Raw genomic sequence first — 23,017 nt, 5'->3', positions numbered from 1 at the left:
CCCCCCACATCCTGGAGCAGGGCCCCCGAGGCTGGAATCTTTTGCTGCCCCCCCCCCTTCCGGTCAGACTTTTCACGGGCTCTTCTATAGTTAATTTACAGCCTCAAAAATCAAAAAATGATGAGAATCGTTCCGGGTCCCAGGGCTAGAGCCCTGTCAGCCCCGCCCTTGTGGGGGCCATTTCTACTGGTGAATAATTGCTATTCCATGAGAGCCTAGTGAAACCACTGATGAATTATGAACAAATATCAGAGCAGATAGCTGGTAAATTATGGCAAATTCATAGGCGGATACAGAGGGGAAGTGGTCCACCGTTCACTAGAAAAAAATTGTGTTACTGGCATAGAGCATAGGCGAAAGGACTGAGGTGGACAATCGCCCCCCCCCCCTACGGATCGAGTATGGTCCTTGATAAATTATGTCCACTCGTAAATGGCGAAAACCATTGGTGAATAATGAACAAATAGCAGCGAGTAAATATGATGGTCAGTTAAGGCCAATGATAAATAATCGCGCCACTGGTAAATTATGATCAAAAACAGTCATGGGTAAATTATGGCCAAAAACAGTCATGGGTAAATTATGGCCAAAAATAATCACTGGTAAATTATGGCCGAAAATAGGCACCTCTAAATGATGGCCTGGTGAAACCACTGTTGAATAATGAACAAGTAGCAGCAGGTAAATGATGGCTAATTAAGACATGTGTACATAATGTCTAAATACAGTCACAGGTAAATTATGGCCAAGTGCTGTCACTAGAAAATGACGGCCAAGTGATAGTCACTGGTGAAACAAGTAGCAGCGGGTAAATGATAGATAATACTGTCACTAGTAAATGATGGCAAAGCAAGGTCACTGGTATATTATGGTTACTTAGAAGAAGGTAAAATATGCCTAGGGCATAGGCAGTGCTTTTTTAACGCTTAAGCCCACCAGGGCACAGCCTAGGGACCTCAAGTGCAGAGGGAGGGGCAGCTCATAAAAATGAGATCTGCTTAAAAATTTGGGGAGTAAACATGCGAATTAGTAGGCAAGCATTTCTAGCCAGGTGGGGAACATCAGAAAAATCACTTTGCCGGGGGCCCCACGATGTTCTTAAGACGACCCTGGGGGTAGGGCAAGGGAACCGTGTTTAAATGAAATGGTAACTAGGGCAAGAAAGCCAAATTTTGAGAACCACTGCCTTATGGAGGGATACCTACGCGGATGATGTGAGGAACTGGGTAACTATTTAAGTAATATAACTCATCTCTTTTCCTTCAGGTACGGCTCCGTAGGTTCTCTGACCAGCGCGACGCCCGAGGCCTACGATTCCATGACGTCGATGGAATCCAACAGCAGCGGCAGCACAGCTTCGCACAGGAACACCGAGGTGCAGAAGCTGATGGACGATGCCAACGTGACTTTACATCGGGAAACGAACCTCGACGAGGGCGGCTCGGACCACATAATCGACGTCATAACTCTTCACAGAGAAGTCCCCGCTGGCAGCATCGGAATAACTCTGGCCGGAGGAGCTGACTACGAAGTCAAAGAAATCACGGTACAATAATTTACTCCTTGAATTCGAATAAAGATGTACGAATTTTTCGGCTCGTGGGCCATTTATTGCCGAGCACAGTTTCTGCGGGCCACGAATATGAGTTGGCCTAAATGATCTTTCGGTCCCACGAGCCAAAAAAAAGTCTCTCCCCACAGAGAGCATTCAAACCTTCAACACTACTCACAAAAGAGAGTTTTCAGGCATTGACCACTTTCACTTCCAACGCGTGGAAGACAGGTGGCAGCACTTCTCGGACACGAATCACAAAAAATTCTCGTACATCTCTATATCGAATTTCCACACATCAAATGATTAATTTTTTTGAAACTGCTTCGCGAGGCCAGATTGGTCAACATGGTAGAAGCTCTGATATGAGAGCAGAGAGTGTTATTTTTTTGCATACTTAAATTCATATTTCTTCGCTCGTAGGTGCACAAGGTGATATCCGGAAGCCTCGCTGACCGTGACGGACGAATAAGGAAAGGAGACCGGATAATATCTATAAACGGCAGAGACCTGAAGAACGTCACTCATCGGGAAGCTTTGGACATCCTGAAAGCGCCACGACCTGAAGTCGTACTCGTCATATCCAGGGAAAAGGTAGATGGTGTCGCGAATCCTGGTACTGCCCGACGGTCCTCCTCCTCTTCGTACTACACGGGTACGGACGGCGTGATGACCACGTCAAAGGCAACAACTTGCGATACGCCAGTGCCAAGAAGAGGTAACAAATCCAACATCCCAATCCCATCCGTCTTATGTATACAGGGTGTCCCAAAACTCTACCGCCAAAATGAGAGGGGTTGGTGATAGTAGGAGTTTTAAGACAATTTTTAGCGGAATTCTGAATCACAACTCATTCGTTCGGGGGGATACGTACGCTACGTTACCCCCCCCCCCTAGAAGTCCCCAGATATGGCAACCTTGCTCTCATCCTAAAGAGTGACCGGGAAAATTTATACCTTCCAGTCACAGGGCGATACAGTGGAAAAACAATGTCGTCCTCCTTCTGGGGGAAAATAAAGAAAACCCACCCTCCACCTCCCCCCCCCCCAAGTTTACTTAAGGACTTTTGTTCACCTCAGTTCACTATTGGCTAAACTTCCATGTTACAATAGAATCCCTCGATAATGGCCACCCGTGGGACCAAAAATTTTGTCGGCTACCTGGGAGCATTGACGTACGCAAAGGGGGGTTTTGGGGGTTCTAACCCCCCCCCCCCCTCAGCCAAGATTATAGTGTTATTTTGCAGGAAAAAACGTAAACCCCCCCCCCCAGAAGGAAAAAATCTGAAAACCCCCTCTCGAGAAAATTCTGCGCCTATGCCTGAGAGTATCCGCTAATGGAGAGGTCCGATGTACAGTGGAACCTCGTTTATACGACTTCCACATATACGTCGTTTGGCTTTGGTTGCAATTAGTTCTATATAAATGTTAATGTTAAAAATGTTAAAATAAATAAATATGTTACTGAGTGTTGTAAACGGGAACGGTGCGGTGGTTATGTCTAAATGAAAAAAGTAAAGATTTGAAATTTCACCACAATTATCGCTTTCATCTGCAATTATGCATAATTCCCAAATGAAAATAGAAAGTTTGATAAATATATGGGAAAATTTATAATCTTTCTTCTCTTCGTTAAACCGATTAATTATTTTTACCCGTACATGATACGTGCACTACACGTATTTTGCAATAAAATTTGAATTAAAATAAGTGTAAGTACCATTAAGAATATGAAAACATTCATAACAATGTAATGTAATAATCTTGTAATTTCTTCACACGTATCAGCATGTGCAAACAAAACCACTGGACCATAGTTGTGTTCAGTTAATCAAGTAATTGATAGCTGGATTATCATATTTACCGATACGGTCTTAGGATTATACCTAATCACCGTTGAATATGATAAATTCTCGATTAATAAACAAAAATTAATAAATTAGTTTTGAAGAATAAAAAACAGCTTGCCCCTGCTTTTATTCTCCGTTATCAGGAGAGTCCGCTAACGAGGAGTGAAATACATTAAGCCCTATTCCACGGAACCGGGAATCAGAAAAGCGTTCACTAACGGGAGAGGTTCCACTGTAATATGCGCTGAGTAAAAAAAGGGGGTATTTCAGGGAAGCCGGCAGTCAAAAATGTTTGAAATGCCGGAAGCACATAATGTTCACTTGGATGTGTTTGAAGACCATACGTCACACATTCAACAAAAATGTCCCGTGACTGGTGTGTGTGTGAGTGTTGCTAAACAAATACCATTCAAATGATTGGTGTTGCTTTAGCAACATGAGCATATATGTTCCGGCGTCCCTGGGTCATTTGCAATCATGTTGGACATATAAAAAAATAACGGAAAATTTAAATATGGAAGAGTAGATCTACTTTTGCCCAAGAATATTAAGTCACCAACGAATAAGTCACACGAAAAATACACCCCAAGGAGTTTATTGCCTTATCCGTTGGTGACTTCTTAACAACAAAATTTAAACACTCGTTTTTTTTAAATTTTTTCATTGACGATGACGCAAGAGTGTTCCTACACACGTTCGTCAAATTCATAGGCGGAGATAGACTTGGAAGTCTGGGGGGGGGACGTTCATTATTGCTGGGAGGGGCGTCTCGCGGTTTCTCCAGTTTCTCCAGTCGACTCCACCTTTGACGCTGGCCCACCCCCTTCGTATATCCGCCCATAGTGAAATTCCCCAGAAATGTTTTCTTTGGCAGCCATGATGCAAATGTGCCATCAACGTCTTTCAATATATTTTCACAGTTCTAATAATTAGCAGGTCATGGGCCGTCATAGTGAGCTCAGAATGGAATCACATGCTACAACTCGGCTTTTCTGAAAAAAATTAACCTCACTTCCAGCCAAATAGTAGTAGATAGAGTCCGATACAGAATAATAGCACCCTGTATATGTCATACATAAATTGTTAGACACTCGTTTTTCACTAATGGCTAAATTTCTCTCAATGGATATTTGGTTTAAATGGACACGATTTGAAGGTCAAGCGATTTAATAACTGTTCTTTTTCCAGCTCAAAACGGTGATATGAAATGTGAATCAGCTGTGATCAATGTAGAGCTCCAGAAAGACGGTGCTGGGCTAGGATTCAGTCTCGAAGGTGGCAAAGATTCACCGCTAGGTGACAGGCCTTTAGTCATCAAGAGGATATTCAAAGGTGAGACTTGCTTTTAAGAATTCTAGTTCAAGGCTGTCTGCATAGGCTACCAACACTCCTGGAGAGGTTTTCACACGGATAAGAATTCCTATCGAAACATTACACAAAGACAAAATATAAAAAGGGATTTTTGTAAACAAAGTAGGGATTTTCTCTTAGATGGAATTAAAATTGTGTGTAGGAATTTTTTCCCCCCAATAATCTCTAGTGGAATAATGACGAAAATTTTCTGCTAGTGATACTGTAGCCACCGCTTATAAGAATCACTGGTTATAAGAATCAACCGCTTATAAGAATCAAATCGGCAAAACAAAACCAAGAGCTGTTTTAACACAGGAAAATCATCGGTTATAAGAATCAGATTTCCCCCTGTTATAAGAATCAAAAAAGTTTTCCTCACAACTACCACTGCTCATCTAGTGGGAACTTATAGAATATTTTTGATTATTCACAAAGGTTATTTGGAGGAATATTTATTGTCACTTTTACCTTTGTAATAAAACAATCCCATATTGACTGTAGCGCCCCCCCCCCCCGAAAAGTAAGGATTACAACTTCATAGTGAAATGAGCTACCTTCCACGAATGACAGAATTATCCGCAAGAGGTTTGTGGTTTAAAAAAACTGGGGTTTTTTTGTCAAAGGTACTGATAAGCGGTATTACAGTGCTTCCCAAAGTGGGCAATATCGCCCCCAAGGCGCGATAGAAAGCTCCAAGGGGTGGTAGAAGTTACAGGCGTGGCGTAATATAGGACCCTATGGGTTTACTTGAGTTTGGGGCGATGATTAAAAAATATTCTGGGGTGAGGGGGGAAGGCAATGGAACAAAAAGTTTGGGAACCTCTGATCTAGAGTTATGCAGTCGGACAATAGTCATGGCTACAACCCCCTCCCTATCCTGGGCAGAGCCACGACTACCTAGATAGAGGTCGTGGCAGAGCCCCTAGGGCAGGTATCTTCAGCCTGTTGATTGAGAGCACCCATAGTGCTCTATGCTCGTGATTGAATACTTTGATTGATGCTCGTGATTAAATACCTGGTACAAATTGCATTCGTGGATTAAAATCAATCCTGATTTTTATGCTTTTCTATGTCAAACTTGCCGTAAGGGTGCGCTTCTTTTGATGACGATGATATGTACAGGCAGTGCTCGTGACTAGAAATAGGTTGAAGACCTCTGCCGTAGGGATTGGAATCTTTGGTGGGTCCCCGGACCAGACTTTTCAAGGACCCCCCTCTATAGTAAATGCATAGCGTGAAAAAACAAAAAGTTATGAGAATCATTCTTGGGTGGGGGGGCCAGGGCTGCATGACAATAGTACTACAATAGTAGTTCGGTTAGTGCGTAACATTTTAGTCTTCATTGAAAATGAATGATCTCTACGGGCAATGATATCTATTGCTATAGATTTAAGAATTTAAATATTCAATAAGAAATTAATAAGGTTTTTTTCCGGTTTTCACATTAAAAACAATAGTTTCACCTGAAGGTCCTCCCCACAACCCTTACGTATACTCCAGTGGTAACTGAAAGAGCAACAGCAAAAATTTCCGGATATATATGAATCAATCATTTATTATAACAATCAAAATTGCTGAACAAAACGTGATTCTTATAAGCGGCGGCTACTATATATCATTACTACACTTGAAAACAAACTCGTCGACGAAAAATTGCAATTGGACCTAAAAAACTGGACAGGACAAGCTTCCCGTGGCTTCGACTGTTTAGAAGCCGAAAATCTGCGGCGGCTATTTTTAGGAATTTCATCTTTTCCTCACCGAAGTGAAACATTTCGCCATGATTTGGCGTAATGGCGACAATTAACGTTACAAAGATTTTAACAGCTGGCTGATGCAAATATGAATTCAGGAAAGAAAATGTAACTGCTTTTACAGAAAATCGAATCGCCGTCCCCTCGCAATCCGGGTGAGTGCGCTGCACCACTACGCTACCTACAGAAGCATCGAACATCTTTCCTTAGAGCAAATATAGGCTGAACGGGACGTTGCACGGACAGTCAGACCTACCTCAGCCAATAGCTTGCATATACTGACATTTTGCACCAGATGGCAAAACGCCAAATGTCAACTAACGTTACGCATGCGACGTCTTTTTAGGAGTCGAGGGTTTTTTTTTTTTTTCATGACAATTCTTTAGGAACTATTTCTTGTAATTAAGGTCATAATTCGAGAGTCGTTGGATACTATAGGCACGCCCCCCGCTACAAGGGAAGGGCTGACAGGGCTCTAGCCTGGGGACAATTCTTTATAATTTTCCCTATAAATTATAGGGGTTCCGTGAAAAATATGTAAATCTAGTCCGGGAGACCACTAAAGTGCCCTGCTGCTGGCTTAGCCCAGGGTGGTCAAGAAAATTGCCTCTACCCAGACATCAAGGGACTAGGTCAGTGAGTGATCAAAGTGTGCAAGCATGTGAGTGATCAAAAAAGTGACCTACAGAGCGAGGGACCAGGTAAGTGACCAAATCAGTGTGCAAGCATGTGAATCACTAAAAGAGAATCACTTAAAACAAGTGGGCTTGTAGGAGTAAGGGGAGGTCAAACAGGTTATAGCACAGGGAGCCCAATTCGAAGAAAGTAGTCAAGAAAATTAGACTAGAATGCAAGAAGGTGGGAAAAACCATAACTGCACCTGTGGAAAGGGGGGGGGGGACATGATAATAGGGTAAAAATTAGAACACTATGCCTCTTGTTTGCTTTTTTCCTCTAAGCACATGAAAGATTCCCAGTTGAGTTATCCATACCATATAAATTTTTTGCCTTTCATTACACCATTACATAATATGCAATTTGCAATACAATACAATCTATATTTCTAGGTGGAGTAGCAGATAAAAATGGCCAACTGGATGTCGGAGATGAAATAATCTCTGTAAACGGTCAACCAGTGGCAAATATGACACGGACTGAAGCTTGGAACTTCTTGAAGAAGTTACCGGATGAGGCAGTGATCGTGCAGGCCAGAAAAAGCATCCACCAAGTAACAGTGAACTGAGACACCAGGACGAATCATGACAAAGCTATACAAGAATGAATGCTGTTTTTGTGTGTGTGAATAAGTTTCGCCAGTAGTAATTATACAATTATCGGATGAAACGCCTGGTATGCAATCGAAAACTCAGAGAATGAGTGATAGTTTTATAGTGACTTTTATACATGAATGACAGTGTCAGCTCAAGATATTCAAAAATGAGTTTCCATGATGAACATTTAGAAATTTGAAGGTTATCTCTTTGAGAAGAAGAAAACAATTTTTCTAATCCTTACAAATGTGTCATTTTTTTGAAACGAGATATTTTGTTTATAAACTATTTTTCCGAAATGGTCAGTGGAACTGACGAGATTTGTAACTATTTGTATTAGAGAAAACACATTTCGCTGTTATTTTATTATAAGCTTCGGATTAACATATATACACAGTAATATACTACTTTCTTTTGATAAATGTTCTTTTCTCAATATAAAGTATACAAACTTGTTATGAAATGCATAGCGTTGTAAAATTATGTACGTGATATAAATTTGCATATATATACATATAGATTACATAAATTATATTTGTATTTAAAAATTACATGTGCAGGGTCAAACTTTATTAGACAATGCACTTCTATTTTTCCACGCAAAAAAAAAGTGGCAATATTTTACAACTGATTGTGCCAATTCCATTTTATAAATGCTTTTTTTCTTATTCCTGTATGGCATGTAGTTCTAAAAACGAATGATTACCCATGAAACTAAAAATATATCGATTGGAGAAAAAAAAGTAACTATCCTATTTCACGTCTCTCAATAATCAAAATTGATATTTTTTCTGAATTCATCACACGCACTTATAACTGTAATGATTTTATTGTTGAAATGAATCAATCATACTAAAAAATGGATTGGCATTAATCGTACATTATCTAGAATATTTCACGATTTTTGTATAACTAGATTTGCCAGCGCTGTGATATTGTATTTACGCTTCGTTTTTTTTTTCTTTGTATTGCTCTATTCCTCTCCATTGAAATTTTTTTGGAAATTCTTTTTTTATAGGTAGAGCGAGCTGGAAATGAATTATTTCAACCCGGTTTTTTTTTGTCCATAATATTCTAATTTTGTAGTTATCTTTTGTGAACATTAATTTATATTAAATACGTTTGGCACTTTTTCCTTACATCGAAAATTAATGATTAAATATTTGTTGTTTTGCAGAATCATGCAGTTGCAATCCAGCTTTTTTTTTTTCCTTCAAAAATTATAAATTTATGCATTTCGAATTTAATGTATACCGATTACTTGTAATAAAAATGTTATAAATTGAAATGTTTGATTCTGCATTTTTCTAATACACAACAGGATTGAATTTAGTACCAAACAGGGTATCATAACAGATTGCTGCAGATTAAATAGAGATCAGAGATGCCCCTCTGTATACAATCAGCATAATTATAACTGTAATCTAGTGAGATTTCTTGACCTTTTGTAATCCACAGACCATTTGTGCCAATAAGATAAAAGCCAGGGATCTCCCGTCAGACGATTTGTTCTGTAAGTTCGTTAGATCGTCCCGTATTATATCAGACAGAAAACTTCTATATATCATACATAATTCATAATTCGGCTCCTGGAGGAGATAATCGTCTTTCTTCCTGCACTCCCTCGTCCTCCCCCAACGATCCATGCTCACCTTACGAGTGCAGATCGATCTTATCAATAATTAGAAAAGGTCTCCTCCTCGATGGGAGTAAATGTGCTCCCGAATATATATGAGGGCCACAAAAAGAAATACAGTTCAAAGTGGGGAGGGGGCAAAAAAGAAGCAATACTGTACTAGGCTAAAGCCTTCTCAGCTTTTGCCATGGTTGTTCTTAAGGGTGGGGAACATGGCACTTTGTGACCAGGCAAGCTCAAGCCACCTCTGATGTTATCGTTAGATTTCTGTATTAAATATACTAATGAGAATATAAAAAACAAATGGAAACAAATTCAGACAAAACCATGTGAGGCATCAGAACAGTTTGTTTTTAATTGGAATTCAACATCTCATGTGTAAAAAAACAAATAGAACGTCTCAACTTTTGACTCGTTTACAGCTATTGTTGAAATTCATATATAAATTTTTTTTAATTTTACAACCAAATGGTTTTTTTTCCGGCAGAGAAAGAATTTATCCAAGTTTTGAGCGAAATAAATACAAAATTCATTATCTACATTTAAAAAATCATTAATACAACTGACTGATGCTTGCACCCCTCCCGAATGGCAGTTCACAGCATAAATAAATAAATCTCATTCACACAAATAAGTTCTCTTTTATACTAAAACTATATTACTAGAATACATGAGACCACGACGACATTTGAATTTTTATCACACGTCAAATGATTGATTGAATGATCAACCGATAACTCTGGACACATGCTCGAAGAGAAATGAAAAAAAAGCACATGAATAACAGCTTTTTTGTATAATCTAAAGCAATTCGATTTGATGAGGTAAGGTATAAATAGAGGAAAAATGTTTTATATAAAAATATGACTTTAAAAAAAAAATTCGAAAACTTAGCAGCATGTATATATATATTTATTTATTTACAAGCAAGAATATAACCAGAATATACTTTTAAAAAAGTGATTGAAATACAATGTGGTCGGAGCAGAGCTTGTCTTGTTTATGAGGCATAAAGGAAGCAGCATCTGAATCTCGATATCATACAAATGCTATGCCTATATAAAAATCACAAAATTTTAAACAACTAACAATATTTTCTATTCAAAAATAAAATACAGTAAAACCTGTCTGTCTTTCATGGAACCTATATTAAGCAGAAATCTCTCTTCAACTGGAAAAAAAATTGTGTCCCACGATTCCAAAATATACTAAAATACACATTTAAAAACCTGGATTAAACGGAACATGTCTAACGCGGAAGCAGAAAGGAAAATTGTAACCACATTATCTACATTTAAAAAGGGTACTCTTAACAGAAAATTTCAAACAGTTTGAGTGTTTTGCAACCAATAGACCAAGGGATCATACAAAATATTAATGACTCAACCAAACTTTTTTGTGTAATCTTTGCTTGCCATTGTGAGTCCACATCAGCCACCCTTAAACTGTTTCCGTACTTGATGCTGTGATTAAATAATTTCTTTCATTAATCCTGAGTTTTCATAAATTTCTTCCAGAATTATTTATACTATTTATTCTAGAAATATTTCTTTTATTGATTCTGAAATTATTTTTTTCATTAATTTTAGAATTAATTGTTTTTCAATGTTTTTGATCATTTTCTAGTACTACTCAATGAGATTTGAAAAAGCTCCAAGGGCCAAATGTGGCCCATGGAGCATGTGTTGAAGACCCCTGATCTAAGGGAACAAAGCACATCCATGATGATAGCATGCTACAAAAAATTAAGTTACAATGTGATGCAAGCAGCTGGCGGCAGATTTCCATCACACTGGGGCACAGAAACTAGTAACCAGAGCAAATAAATGTTGGCATAATGGTGATAATTAGGTAGAAAACTTATGCATGAACTAGTAAATACTTTGTCACACAAAAGTTATTCTGAATTAATACTAGCCGTTGTATCTTTACTTTCCAAACACCACTTACATAATCAACAGCATTTTCGATAGGCCTCAGCTTCCATTTACCCTCAACATTACTTACTATATTAACACGTATAAGATGTATAAGCAACATGAAATTCATGGGACATGGGATAAACTTCATTACATTTGGAAATTAGTAATATCCATGTTCGTTATAAGCAAATTTGATTGTGTGTGTGCATGTGACCAGAATTTTTATTCCTTGTGTAGTATGCGCTTTATACGAGTTAGATATAGCTCAAGGTTATATCAATTTTTGATAGCACTTCTGGATATCAAAGTTTGACTACACTCATTGATCTCATAATGCATTGTATGAGCAAAGCACAAATCAAGCATTAATAATCAAGCTTGTAATAATCAAGCATTCGATCTTGTACATATTTAATCAAGCTTCAGTTACCTTACCTGAACAGAAACATCTCAAAAAACGGTTTGAAGATGCAAGTTTTTCTCACAAAGACTTTGAAGTAAAGCAATGCCTGGAAACAGAATAAAAAAATGGTTTTTAAAAATTATTTCATTTAACCTACTACATAATAGAATAAAAGTTTCACAATGTATTCCAAGAAAAAACTAATTAAACTTCACGTATTTAAACCATTTTTAACTGATACCAAGAATACTGTATAATGTGATGATACGTTAGAGCAGTGGTTCTCAACCTTTTTTTGTCTATGGCCCCCTTTCAACCATTTCTCATTTCTGTGGCCCCCCTTGCGAACATGAATAATTTTCTACTCCCCCTTCCTCCTCCCCCCCCCCCCCCCCGTTTTCCCATTAGAAGATAGTTATTCAAAAATTGTATGAAGTATAAATATTTTTGAATTTAATTTGATTAATTTTTAATTTATGAAAATAACTAAAAAGCAAAATAAACATAATAGAATACAGTAAAAATATAAAAAATCCCTTGGGGTCACAAAGTGCCTGTATCATCGTAATGTTACTTTTTGTGAAGTTTATTGTTTTGTGTTTTTCTCAGTTTGATTTGTATGTATTATGTGTTGCGTCACACAGTCCAATTAAAAAATATATATATTTTTAATCAATGTGTAAACTCTGCGCTTGAAGACGGCACAATGTCATCAAGTTACTGTACTGGATGAAATTTTTATTATTTTCAAATTAGTTTTTTTTTTTTGTGTAAAAGATTATGGTTTCATTGAGAAATGTCAGTTGTAGCTTCCAAAATATGCATTCTTATAATGATAAAAATCTCAAAAAGTGGTAGCAAGCAGTTTTGTTAATTTTATTCTCTTCGTGCGGATAAAAGTAGTAATGAGGGAGACCACACAGATGAATGACAATTGAAAAGTTCAACCTCTCACATCGTTTTTAACAATAATACATGTATCAAGGATATAGGTTCAAGTTTTAGCCCTACTATGAATTTAAAAAAATGAACTAAAATACGTGTGAAAACTTCCTTAATATTTGCTTGACCCATTCATTCCAGAAAAACCATATACGCAGTGGCAAAACTGTTCATATGATCAGAATAATGATTCACTGTCAGGATTTCAAGCCCATCGGAAAATATAAATAATCAGATTTTCAAATAAGAAAATTATCAGTTTGTTGACTTCAATTTCGATACAGTGAAAATCTGATATTTCGTTGGATGACAAGCTACCTTCAAGTGGCTTTTTGGTTCATAATGTGACCGCTCTCTCACAGGCGAACGAAGCAACGTGCGTGTTGGCTTAAACACAACACAATATTTCACATAACAGTCCGTACTATGTTTAATATACAAGGCGCATAGGTAACGGAGCGTATGGCATTTTACTGGTGAACCATTGGTCCTAGGGGCATACTTCCAGTTGGAAAAAGTACCCGAATAATGTGTAGTACTCAGATATTTGATTAATGTTGCCAAGGGTTACATAGTTATTAAAATAAAAATGTTAACTTTTTATGCGGACACCCTGTGCCCCAAAACCCAATTGGAAAGTTGTCTCCCAGTCTCCAACAAAAAATTCAACGTTTCTAATTGCAATATTCACTGAGATATTCGAAGAAAGTTGGGGGGGAAAAAAAACAGCATTAAATGCGGGGAAACGATTTTACCCGCATTTAATGCTGTTTTTTCCCAAATTTCTTCAATTTTTTTAATTCGCATATCTCGGTGAATATTGCACTTAGACACATGAAATTATTTTAGTTGGCATCGGGAAAGACAGAGTAACAACTTCTTAATTGGGTTCTTTGGCACACGGGGACAGTATAAAAAGTTGGGTTTTTTTTATTGTATAGCTATACAACCCCTTACAACATGAATGACATATCTGAGTTGGACACGTGATTTGGATACTTTTTCTAGTTGGGTATGTCTCTAAGACTAATGGCCCACCAGTAAATTGCCATACGCCGTGTTACCCATGCAGCCGCCCACACGTAAGAAAATAGCTTGAGACGAAATACAGTCAACTCTCATTTTAACAAATACCATTATAACGGGAAAAATATTGTTTTAACGAAAATCCCTCGGATAGGTTTACATAGGAACAATATAAAAATCAGAAATTCCTTTGTAACGAAATTTCGTTATTACGAAGTGATTTCTCGGGCCTCTTGGAGTTCCAGTCTAATGGGGTTTGACCAAATCGTATTAATAAAGGGTCTTTAATACGCTTTGGGTTTGACTGTATTTCCCCAAAAAAAAATCTGACATGCTTGCAGTAAAGTAATTGAACTTCGGCAATTTGATCTGAAAACAGTCCTTTTTATAATGATTATGTCCTTTTTACTTTTATAAATTTAGGAAGGAAACAAAAGGAAGAAAGGGTGGGGAGAAAAAGAAAAATTGGCCAAGACGGGCTCGGTTGTGCGTAAATGCCTTGAAATTCCACTTGCGCGCAAGGAGATTCGTGCCTCACTCTGTTTTATGACAAAATTTCACATTTATGAGATGTTTGACTACGGGCACGATTAATCTCTATATCTATAGCTTTCAATATTAAAATATTTCATTTATACGAAGCACAATTTCAATTATTTGACATTTTCATTTTGATTCGAACTCCAGATCTTTGGCATTTAGACATCATTTCCAACTATCAAATCCAAGCAGTTTTTGCAGATTGTAAAAACGCGTTTCTGAATTGGTTTTGCATGCGTATTATCAACACTAAAAACCATAAATTTTAGGTTGACAGACACAAAGAGACGCATTGAGCGAGTTATGGACATTTCAAAGTGAAGACTTACGTGAGAATTTATTGCACTTTTTTTAGAAATCAGCAGATGCAGTGAATCTCTAATAAACGGATTTAAATCGCTTTAAATGTAGTCATACGCTTTTTTAGAATTTTTTTCTAATGTCCACAACATTGCTCTAGCAGGATAGGAAAATTGCATTGAAATTATTTAGGATGCTGCAGGCACTAGTAGGGCAGTTAAAAGGAAGCATTACAGTACTGATCAAAAAACTCTGAAGATGTGGTGTCAATATTGGAGGAAGTCCCAATACAGGGGCGGCTCGAGCTTACCTGCCGCCCGGGTGTCTGAAGCCTCATGTGCTTGCCCCTACTGGCGACCCTGCCAGGAGGCTGATAGGGCTTCGGTAAAGGGTACCTGGAGATAAACCTGATTTTTTTTCAGAAGAAAGCTGCACATCATTGTTTACCGTGCAACATGTGCGTGGCCATACGTCCCGCTTTTGAAGTAGAAAACTTTTTGCCTTTGGTAAAATAATTCTAGAACAAAAAACATTCTTAATAAATGCCAGATAACTTAATCCTTGAAAGAGCACTTATTTTTGTGAGCCATCATCACTTATCCTGCAAAGATATTAAACGGGGTAATTTTTATTAAGAAAATTTTTTTCTAAGGTGTTTCTGGTATTCCAGGGGCAAGTGAAAAACCAAATTTTTCCTTTGTCTTCATTTGACTATTGTGGATCAAATTCTGAGTGAGGGTATGGGCCCTTGGCTGGGATCTTTTGCAGGCCCCCTCCCAGTGAGATTTCTCACGGTCCCTTCTATAGTTAATTTATAGGCTGAAAAAGGCAAAAAATTATGAGAATTATCCCGGGCTCTTGTGGGGGCCATGGGTGAGGGAACTAAAATGCACATATGGCCCTTGTTATAGAGTGCAGAGGTGGCGCTTGTCCATGCCACCCATTGCGGCCACATGGGGCACCGCTTAAGAGGATGCTAAATCCGGGGTGAATGGGTAAAAAAAATTCCATTGGCCAAAAAAAACCAAACTGTCGGCTCTGGAGGGGCGCAAAATCCGAAATGAAGGGCCGAAAAAAATGTTTTGTTAGGAATTGTTTGGATAAATTGTGAGGGAGGGGCATGACCTTCTAAGGGTAGGGCTGACAGGGCTCCAGCTTGAGGCCCTGGACTAAATCCTTATACCTTTTCTCTTTTCACTCTATAAATTAACTGTAGAAGGGGCCCCGTGGAAAATCGGACATGGGCCCCACGAAAGATTCCCAGACGCAGGAGGTAGGGCCTATGGAGGGAGCAATTGTTAGGAGGCGCAAAAAATAAGTCCCACACGGGTACTGATTTTGTCTCGAGCTGCCCAGATAGCTTACATTCTTGTTTCTGGTATTACGATTAGAGGCCTTGTCTATTTTCTCAATGTTTCCGTTGTCCAGGTATGGTATGACTCAAAAGCTGATGTCGTGAATTTTTACTGTGTTAAATTTTGTTGTCTTAAGTAAAGTCTACACCGCCGCCCGGGTGCGCCGCACCCCTTGCACCTTGCTTAAGCCGCCCCTGTCCCAATACATTATCACAGCAATGTAGTTTTAAAAATTTTTAAATTTCGCGGGTATTTGGTCTCTTGGAGTTTGTTATAACTGAATTTGACTTTATTTCTTTTCAGCAGAGACAATGAATTGGCACCCCCTTTCAAAATTCATAAAAAATACCCCAGAGCAATCATTCTCTATTCGATTTCTATAAATATATTCCCCATCAGACCACTCAGTGCTGGCTGAAGATAGCTTTGTGCTAAACTAGATGGCTATCCGTCTGTAATTGCATGAAAATGATGGGTTTTTTACAAGCTTTCATTTTTCACCCATCTACTTCTTGGATTACATTTACTACCAGCACTCAAAAGAATGTCAATGAATGGTCCACAAATCTTTGTCTCCTTTCTTTAAGTCAGCCCTCTTTGAATGAAAAGTCTGAACACACACAATTTTCTGTCTTTACAGTTATTTTCATTTTGCTTAAACCTCTTCTATAGTTTGTGTCAGGGCCCACTATCACACCCAAGTCATAAAACCACCAAGATTATATGAACCACTTTTTTTATTTCCTTCCTCATATTAATGTTACTTGAATGGGGAAAAATTATGAAAAAGATATTCTAAGCATTTTGTTTGAAATTACATTTTTTTTGTCAGAGTGACTAAAAAAATTTAATGTCACAAATTTCTTCGTGGCCCCCGTATCAGTAGCCGTGGCTCCCCTTTTGCAAGATTTTCATCCATGGCCCCCCTGGAATATCCTAGGGCCCCCGGTTGAGAACCACTGCGTTAGAGGACTCAAACACATGTCCCCACCACAAAAAAAAGCCAGAAGTCCACACTTGTGGTCTTCTGGGCTTTTTTGCCTTGGCACACTGTCAATTTTGAGAAAACAACTGCTCAACATTGAAGGATGATCAAACAATTACTGGGAAAAAAATGATTTCAGAATGGAAATTCGTGTATAATGAAAGAATTTTAGAAATGATGAAAATGCTATACGTATTTATTTAATTAATTTCAATTTATATATATTTAATAAATATCATCACAATTAACTCATACATAATGAAATGACTATTTAATGAAAGAAATAATTCTGGGATATAATTTTGGAGTTAATGAAAAACTTGTATTTAATGAAAAAAAATAATTTCAGAACTTATGAAAATTCATTATCTATAAACAAGTTTCAGAATACACAAAATTATATAATAATTTCAAAATAATTGAATAATTTGGGGCTTCTAAGGGCCTGTTGGTCCATTAAGACACCCCTGCAAATAAATCTTTGTGAGAATATATGGATACCATTTTACCATTCTTAACCGTTTAAAGGCTGAACTATGAACAAAGTCACTTGTTTTGAAATTTGAGGTCCTTTTACATTTCTATACATAGATCAACTTTGAAATTTGAAGAAAAGGTTTTTTTCTTCGTTTTTCAAATGTTCCATTTATGGAACATCTACACTTGGGGAGAGGTGAAAGCGGAAACTGGTATCATAAATATTCTGACAATTATTTGTTTCTGGAGTACAGTTATCACGCAAAATTTTCTGTTTTCTACTACAATATAAAATTCAGAACACATACCGTTTTTTTAACACAAAAATGTGTACAGAAAATTCAATTTCTTTTCTAATGTCCATGATGAGGAAAGCTTAGATGGACCCCCGTTCATCACAATGATAGCATTTATATAGTGTTTTTTTTGGCAAACTGTACACTATCCTTGCATCACAGACACAATATAATGGCCGTCAGATGACCTGGCATCTTTTTTCAGTTGATAACGTGGACTTGGATGAATAGTTAACTCCTCCTTCATTCGTATAAGGTTTATTGTTGCTTCTATTGTTACTTTGGAATTCCAAATGCAAAATATGATCTGCTTTTCACAATTCTGAATGAATTATCCACATAGACAGAGATAGACTCGGAAGTCTTGGGATGGGGGGGGGGGGCACGATGATGTCAATTCATATATGCATATACACTATCTACCAATAAGTATTTGGACACCTATGCAAATGACGATATCTGCGGTCCTGAGATACGTCACGCCCTCCGCCGGTATATATCGTGTAGGAAACAACATCGGCATTAGTCGCATGCAAGATGCCGCACAGTTCGGAGCTCTCTGATTTTGAGAAAGGTATAATTATAAGGTATCACAAAAATGACCGATCCTTAAGGGACATATCTAGCGAGCTGAAGTACCCAAAATCGACAGTGGCTTATGTGATTAAGAAGTGGAAAGTGAGCTGTGATTGTCGGAATTTGCCCTGAGTTGGCAGACCAACGAAACTGGGAGATAGAGACAGAAGGGTGCTGTCCAGAGAAATTCGGAAGAACCGCACCCAACCGATGGCCCTCATCCGCGAGGAGTTTCAACAGGCATCCGGGAGTATTGTTTTAATGAATACCATCCGTAAGGAAGCACATCTGATTGGTTTTCTTGGTCGTGCTGCTGCCTATAAGCCTTTGATCACAAAGTCCAACCGCGTTGCTCAGTTAATGTGGTGCAAAGCACATCGAAATTGGACCGTAGATCAGTGGAAGCGGGTTCTTTGGAGCGACGAATCAAGGTTCACCCTCTACCATTTGGATGGCAGGGTCTGGGTCTGGCGTCTGCCTAGAGAACGTCTCCTGCCAGAATGCATTGTGCCAACAGTCAAGTTCGGCTGAGGTGGAATTATGGTCTGGGGGTGTTTCTCCTGGTATGGACTGGGACCCTTGGTCCCCATTCATGGTAAGCTCAACGACGATGCCTACTGCACTATTTTGGATGACAATGTGCTTCCTACGTTGTGGCAGTTTTACGGGGTGGACCCCTGTTACTTCCAGGACGACAATGCCAGCTGTCATACTGCGAGGTTAACCAAGGCTTGGTATGGTGCCAATGGGGTTCATCGAATAGCCTGCCCAGAGCCCAGACCTGATTCCTATCGAGAACCTCTGGGACGAGTTGGATCGCCGAATTAAGGAGTGCCCTACCCGTCCAAAATCGGTGAAGGAACTGACATGTCTTCTCCAAGCCGAGTGGAAGAAAATATCACTAGCCGTCACACAAGGACTTGTGGAAAGTATGCCCCGGAGGGTTCACGCTGTAATTGCCTCTCGTGGAGGCTCTACCAACTATTGATTTTGAATAAAGTTAGTTTTTCTTTTCTATCACAGGTGCCCAAATACTTATTGGTAGATAGTGTATACATTAGATCAGTCAACTTCACCTTTGATGCTGGGGAGCATCCCGCCCTCCCCCCTGTATCTCCGCCCATGATTATCCAACATACTATAATGGTCACATATGGCAAATCTTTTTCCAATGGAATCCACAGCCTGTGGTTTTGATTGAGTTCTTGAGAGTTTGTTTTATCCCATGCAAAATTTTTTTTTTTTTTTGATCAGAATCTTCTTGCCATTTCTTGAAATTTTCACATAACTGTTACTCATGTTTTTTGTATTACATGTTTTGAAGAACATACTTTGGGAGTTATAACACCTCATCCCCATTGTTGCAAAATTAATTATTAAATTACCACTCCACAAACATCAACTGGAACTGATGAGATTAGATCATTTTCAACAATATTCTCTTCATCCGTGATGTTTTCAGGATCATTAGCAGGTAAATGGCATATATCTACGTCCTCTAATTTGGAATATGAAAGAGTTTCTAAATATCCTACAGCTTCTAATGTGAGATATCTTTTGGACATGGTGTTACACACCTGAACATAACAAGACTATCTACGATTGCCGATCTTGATTTGACTAGTCTGCGGGTCACAAAACATACATTTCTAAGAATACAAGAATAAAAAATACCCAATACCAACAATTCACCCCAAAAAACACATTTCTCTCTGTCATATTACCCAGAACTTGGTCCCTTATACAAGTGGAATGATAACACCAGGTGGTTCGAATGGGAAAATTGAAGCAGCTCACTGCACATCAGAATTACTAGAATCCCGCTCTCTTGAAAGGCCAATGTTCCATAAATGGAACATGCATTTTTGAACACACATAGCTTGTTCACATGTAACAGTAAAATAAACTAATTGATTTACATTGATTGGTAGTAGTACTTTAACTGGTAGAAAAACACAAAATAATTTTCAATTTACTTCAAAATTAAAATTTTGGCAAATTTTAATCAAAATGGGGAAAAAATATCAAAAAATGTCAAATTTCAAAATTCTGTCAAAAAGGTTTGCATTAACCTGAATTGATTTCAAAAAATACTTGGAACTCTTCTCTAAATATGATAAAAAAAACTGGAAATGTTTGAATTAATTTTTATCTGATATTTTTGCAAACAAAAACTATGTTCCATTTATGGAACATTGGCTTTTAAACGGTTAATACCACAGTATAAGCTGGAGGCCTGCAGGCTTCATGAAAAATGTTATTTTGGCCTGCAATATCTAAACTGTTGAAGACTCCTGTGACACACCATGAATTAAAATATGGGGGGGGGGAAGCTAACTTCAAAATGAAATAAAGGATAAAAGTGGTAAATGATGTAAGTACCGAAAAGGAAAATGTTGAGAAATTACAAAAAACTAAAGTTTTGCAGTAATCATTGATGAACATGACAAAACTTGCATAACATGAAAATTCCAGCATTTACTATGTTTATGTCAAAATACACAGATGGCATCACTAACAAGAACATGAAACAAGCACAACTGTAACAACAAAAATAGAGTCATGCTTATACATACATAACAGGTTCTGACATTACCGATTTGTTAGAAATGCCTCAGACAAATGTGTACAAGGTGCATGTTTGGTTAAGTAGTAGTTATCGATAAATTGATGTTACCACATTAAGAGCCATGCACTGTACAACAACCTGACATTTCAACTAACATACACACATGAAAAAGTTCAACTCAGAAAATATTCAAAAAACAGGGGTGCACAATGTAATCAGTATGTTGGCCGGATATGCTATATTACTAGCACTTGCAGGCCAAGCAATGTTATGTACAGAGTGACTATATAACAAACATTTTGCAAGACAATCCCATAATTTTATTTGTCTAGATTTTTTTTTTATAAAATGTCTCACTTTTTTCCCGTATTTCCACAATGACGCTTACTCCAATCTTTATTCTTTACTGAAATCAAAGATTAAGATTGTTTTCATCAGGGGCGTAGCCAGAAATTTTGTTCGGGGGGGGGGGGCCACTTTCATTTCGGGGGTGGACCAAAGTGGCAGAACAATGGATTTGGCCATCTTTTTCCCTTTTTTCGGCCATTTTCTCACATTTCGGGGGGGGGGGGACCAGACCCCCAAGTCCCCCCCCCCTCGCTACGCCCTTGGTTTTCATATCTTATGTTGATGGCAATAATTGAAAACCGGCATTCTCAGGCAAAATCTGGAAAGTTGGCAACTCATTTTTTGTTTTCATTAAGTTTCATTGCTGTAAGGTTTGTCATTTTCTTTTCAATGAACAATTGTCAACTAACCTAAACTAGAAAATTATGCTAGCATTTGAGGCACATTCAACATCAGGCATAGCATCATACAGTATGGGAACCACCACTACACTAAGCTACCAGCATATAACCAATTGCATATTATATGATGTAAAGCAGTGCTTCTGAATGTGTGTAATGCAGCTTAAGGCATCACCAAACTTTCTCAGGAAGTCATGTGTCAAAGTATGATAAGGTACACAAATAAGTATTCATATAAAGTACGTGGAGGGGGATTAGCAAACAAAGAAACATACCCTCTTCTCTTCTTTCATGGTACCTTCTCTCCCAAGCATCAAGAAGTGTGTTATAATACCTAACATATTCAAAGTACCGAAGATATTTTGATGATGTACTAGATGGAAAGATACGGACATAAGAGCCACATCTCTTGAGTTCATCCTCACTTTCGATTAGTTGACGAATGTCATCTGGAGTTAGGTCTGTTAGAATATCTTCATCCTTTATCAGAAAAACAAAAAAATAGATTTGAAAAATTCAAATTTTCACAATGATTATTGAATAAAATTGACTTGGTCATTCAATATTTGTAGTACAGTCAGACCCGCTTATAACAAACACAGAGCATGAATTTTCATATATAACAAAGTTTTTCCTTGTCCCGTGAAATTCATATTGCATCTCTATGTCATTTTGATTGCTTATAATGAACACCGATTTCAGCAAAGTATGCTTATAATGAATTTTCAGCTGGTTTTGAAATGCGTATCATCATAAATTTCTTTGAAATTGTATCTGTAAATTTACCTTTTACAGTGAGCCTTCTTCCTTGGAAGAAAATCTATTTCAGTGTTTTTGATTATTGCAAAAATAGTAAAATCCTCTTTGCTTGAATTTTTTTTCACCTTTTTCTGTTAAATCCTTAGAGAAGGTATAGAGCCTCCTATACCTCCTTTAAAGTTAAATCCTATTTTGTTTGCAGAAAAACTTTTAGGGAAGAAAGATTAAGGCTATTTGTTCCCAAGAATCCAACCTTGAAAACACCTTTTGTGCCCATTTGCCCATCTTTAGCCAGATTTGAACACAGGTTATGGTGGAGTTACCATGTAAGAGTTAATTTTGAGAGTGTATGAGTGCAAAACACTAACAACTATTGCTTCAGAAATCGAAGCTGTATAGCTGGTCAATTGAAAATAATTGAGAAAAAGTGAAGTATCGAAAAAAAATTCAAGATTCAATATAGTACATCATTAACGATTTGGAACAAAGAGGAAGTGAAGAGAACATTCTTGTATAGTTCAAGAAGAGATTCAGAAAAAGAGCTCATAGTGATGTGGAAGCACTTCTTTTGAATGGTTTGAAAAAAGGCAGGCAAAAATGTGTAACAGTCACGTAGCCCTTGCTAAAATAAAATACAGTAAATTTTACATGATTATTAGGTAAAAATTATTTTAATTTGACATTTACCTTACACAATCATATC

At 37.8% G+C, this 23,017-nt stretch overlaps 2 protein-coding genes across 6 annotated transcripts in view; one reads left to right on the top strand and one right to left on the bottom strand.

The window, feature by feature from the left end:
- LOC149088709 (uncharacterized) overlaps window positions 1-9,067 on the top strand; it is a 271,005-nt gene extending 261,938 nt beyond the window's left edge. Inside the window, exons 8-11 of the mRNA XM_089249188.1 lie at window positions 1,267-1,546; window positions 1,976-2,270; window positions 4,590-4,733; window positions 7,576-9,067. Of these exons, the coding sequence (XP_089105314.1) occupies window positions 1,267-1,546; window positions 1,976-2,270; window positions 4,590-4,733; window positions 7,576-7,751 (895 nt within the window). The 3' untranslated portion in view covers window positions 7,752-9,067. The remainder of the gene's footprint in view (window positions 1-1,266; window positions 1,547-1,975; window positions 2,271-4,589; window positions 4,734-7,575) is intronic.
- A 678-nt stretch (window positions 9,068-9,745) lies between these two features.
- The window catches only part of LOC149088708 (tubulin monoglutamylase TTLL4-like), a 61,887-nt gene continuing 48,615 nt past the window's right edge, over window positions 9,746-23,017 (bottom strand). For all 5 annotated transcript variants that reach the window (XM_089249189.1, XM_089249193.1, XM_089249202.1 and 2 more), the window contains exons 17-19: window positions 21,831-22,035; window positions 11,773-11,846; window positions 9,746-10,470 (exon numbers count right to left, since the gene is read on the bottom strand). In XM_089249189.1, the coding sequence (XP_089105315.1) occupies window positions 11,788-11,846; window positions 21,831-22,035 (264 nt within the window). In that variant the 3' untranslated portion in view covers window positions 9,746-10,470; window positions 11,773-11,787. The remainder of the gene's footprint in view (window positions 10,471-11,772; window positions 11,847-21,830; window positions 22,036-23,017) is intronic.

This window comes from Pholcus phalangioides, unplaced genomic scaffold (assembly GCF_987345545.1).
Source record: "Pholcus phalangioides strain wild (caught in Gottingen) unplaced genomic scaffold, Ppha-v1.0 ptg000003l_1, whole genome shotgun sequence".
Lineage (NCBI taxonomy): Eukaryota > Metazoa > Arthropoda > Arachnida > Araneae > Pholcidae > Pholcus > Pholcus phalangioides.
The sequence above is the reverse complement of the archived record's forward strand: the minus strand, read 5'-3'. Positions and strand labels throughout refer to the sequence as shown.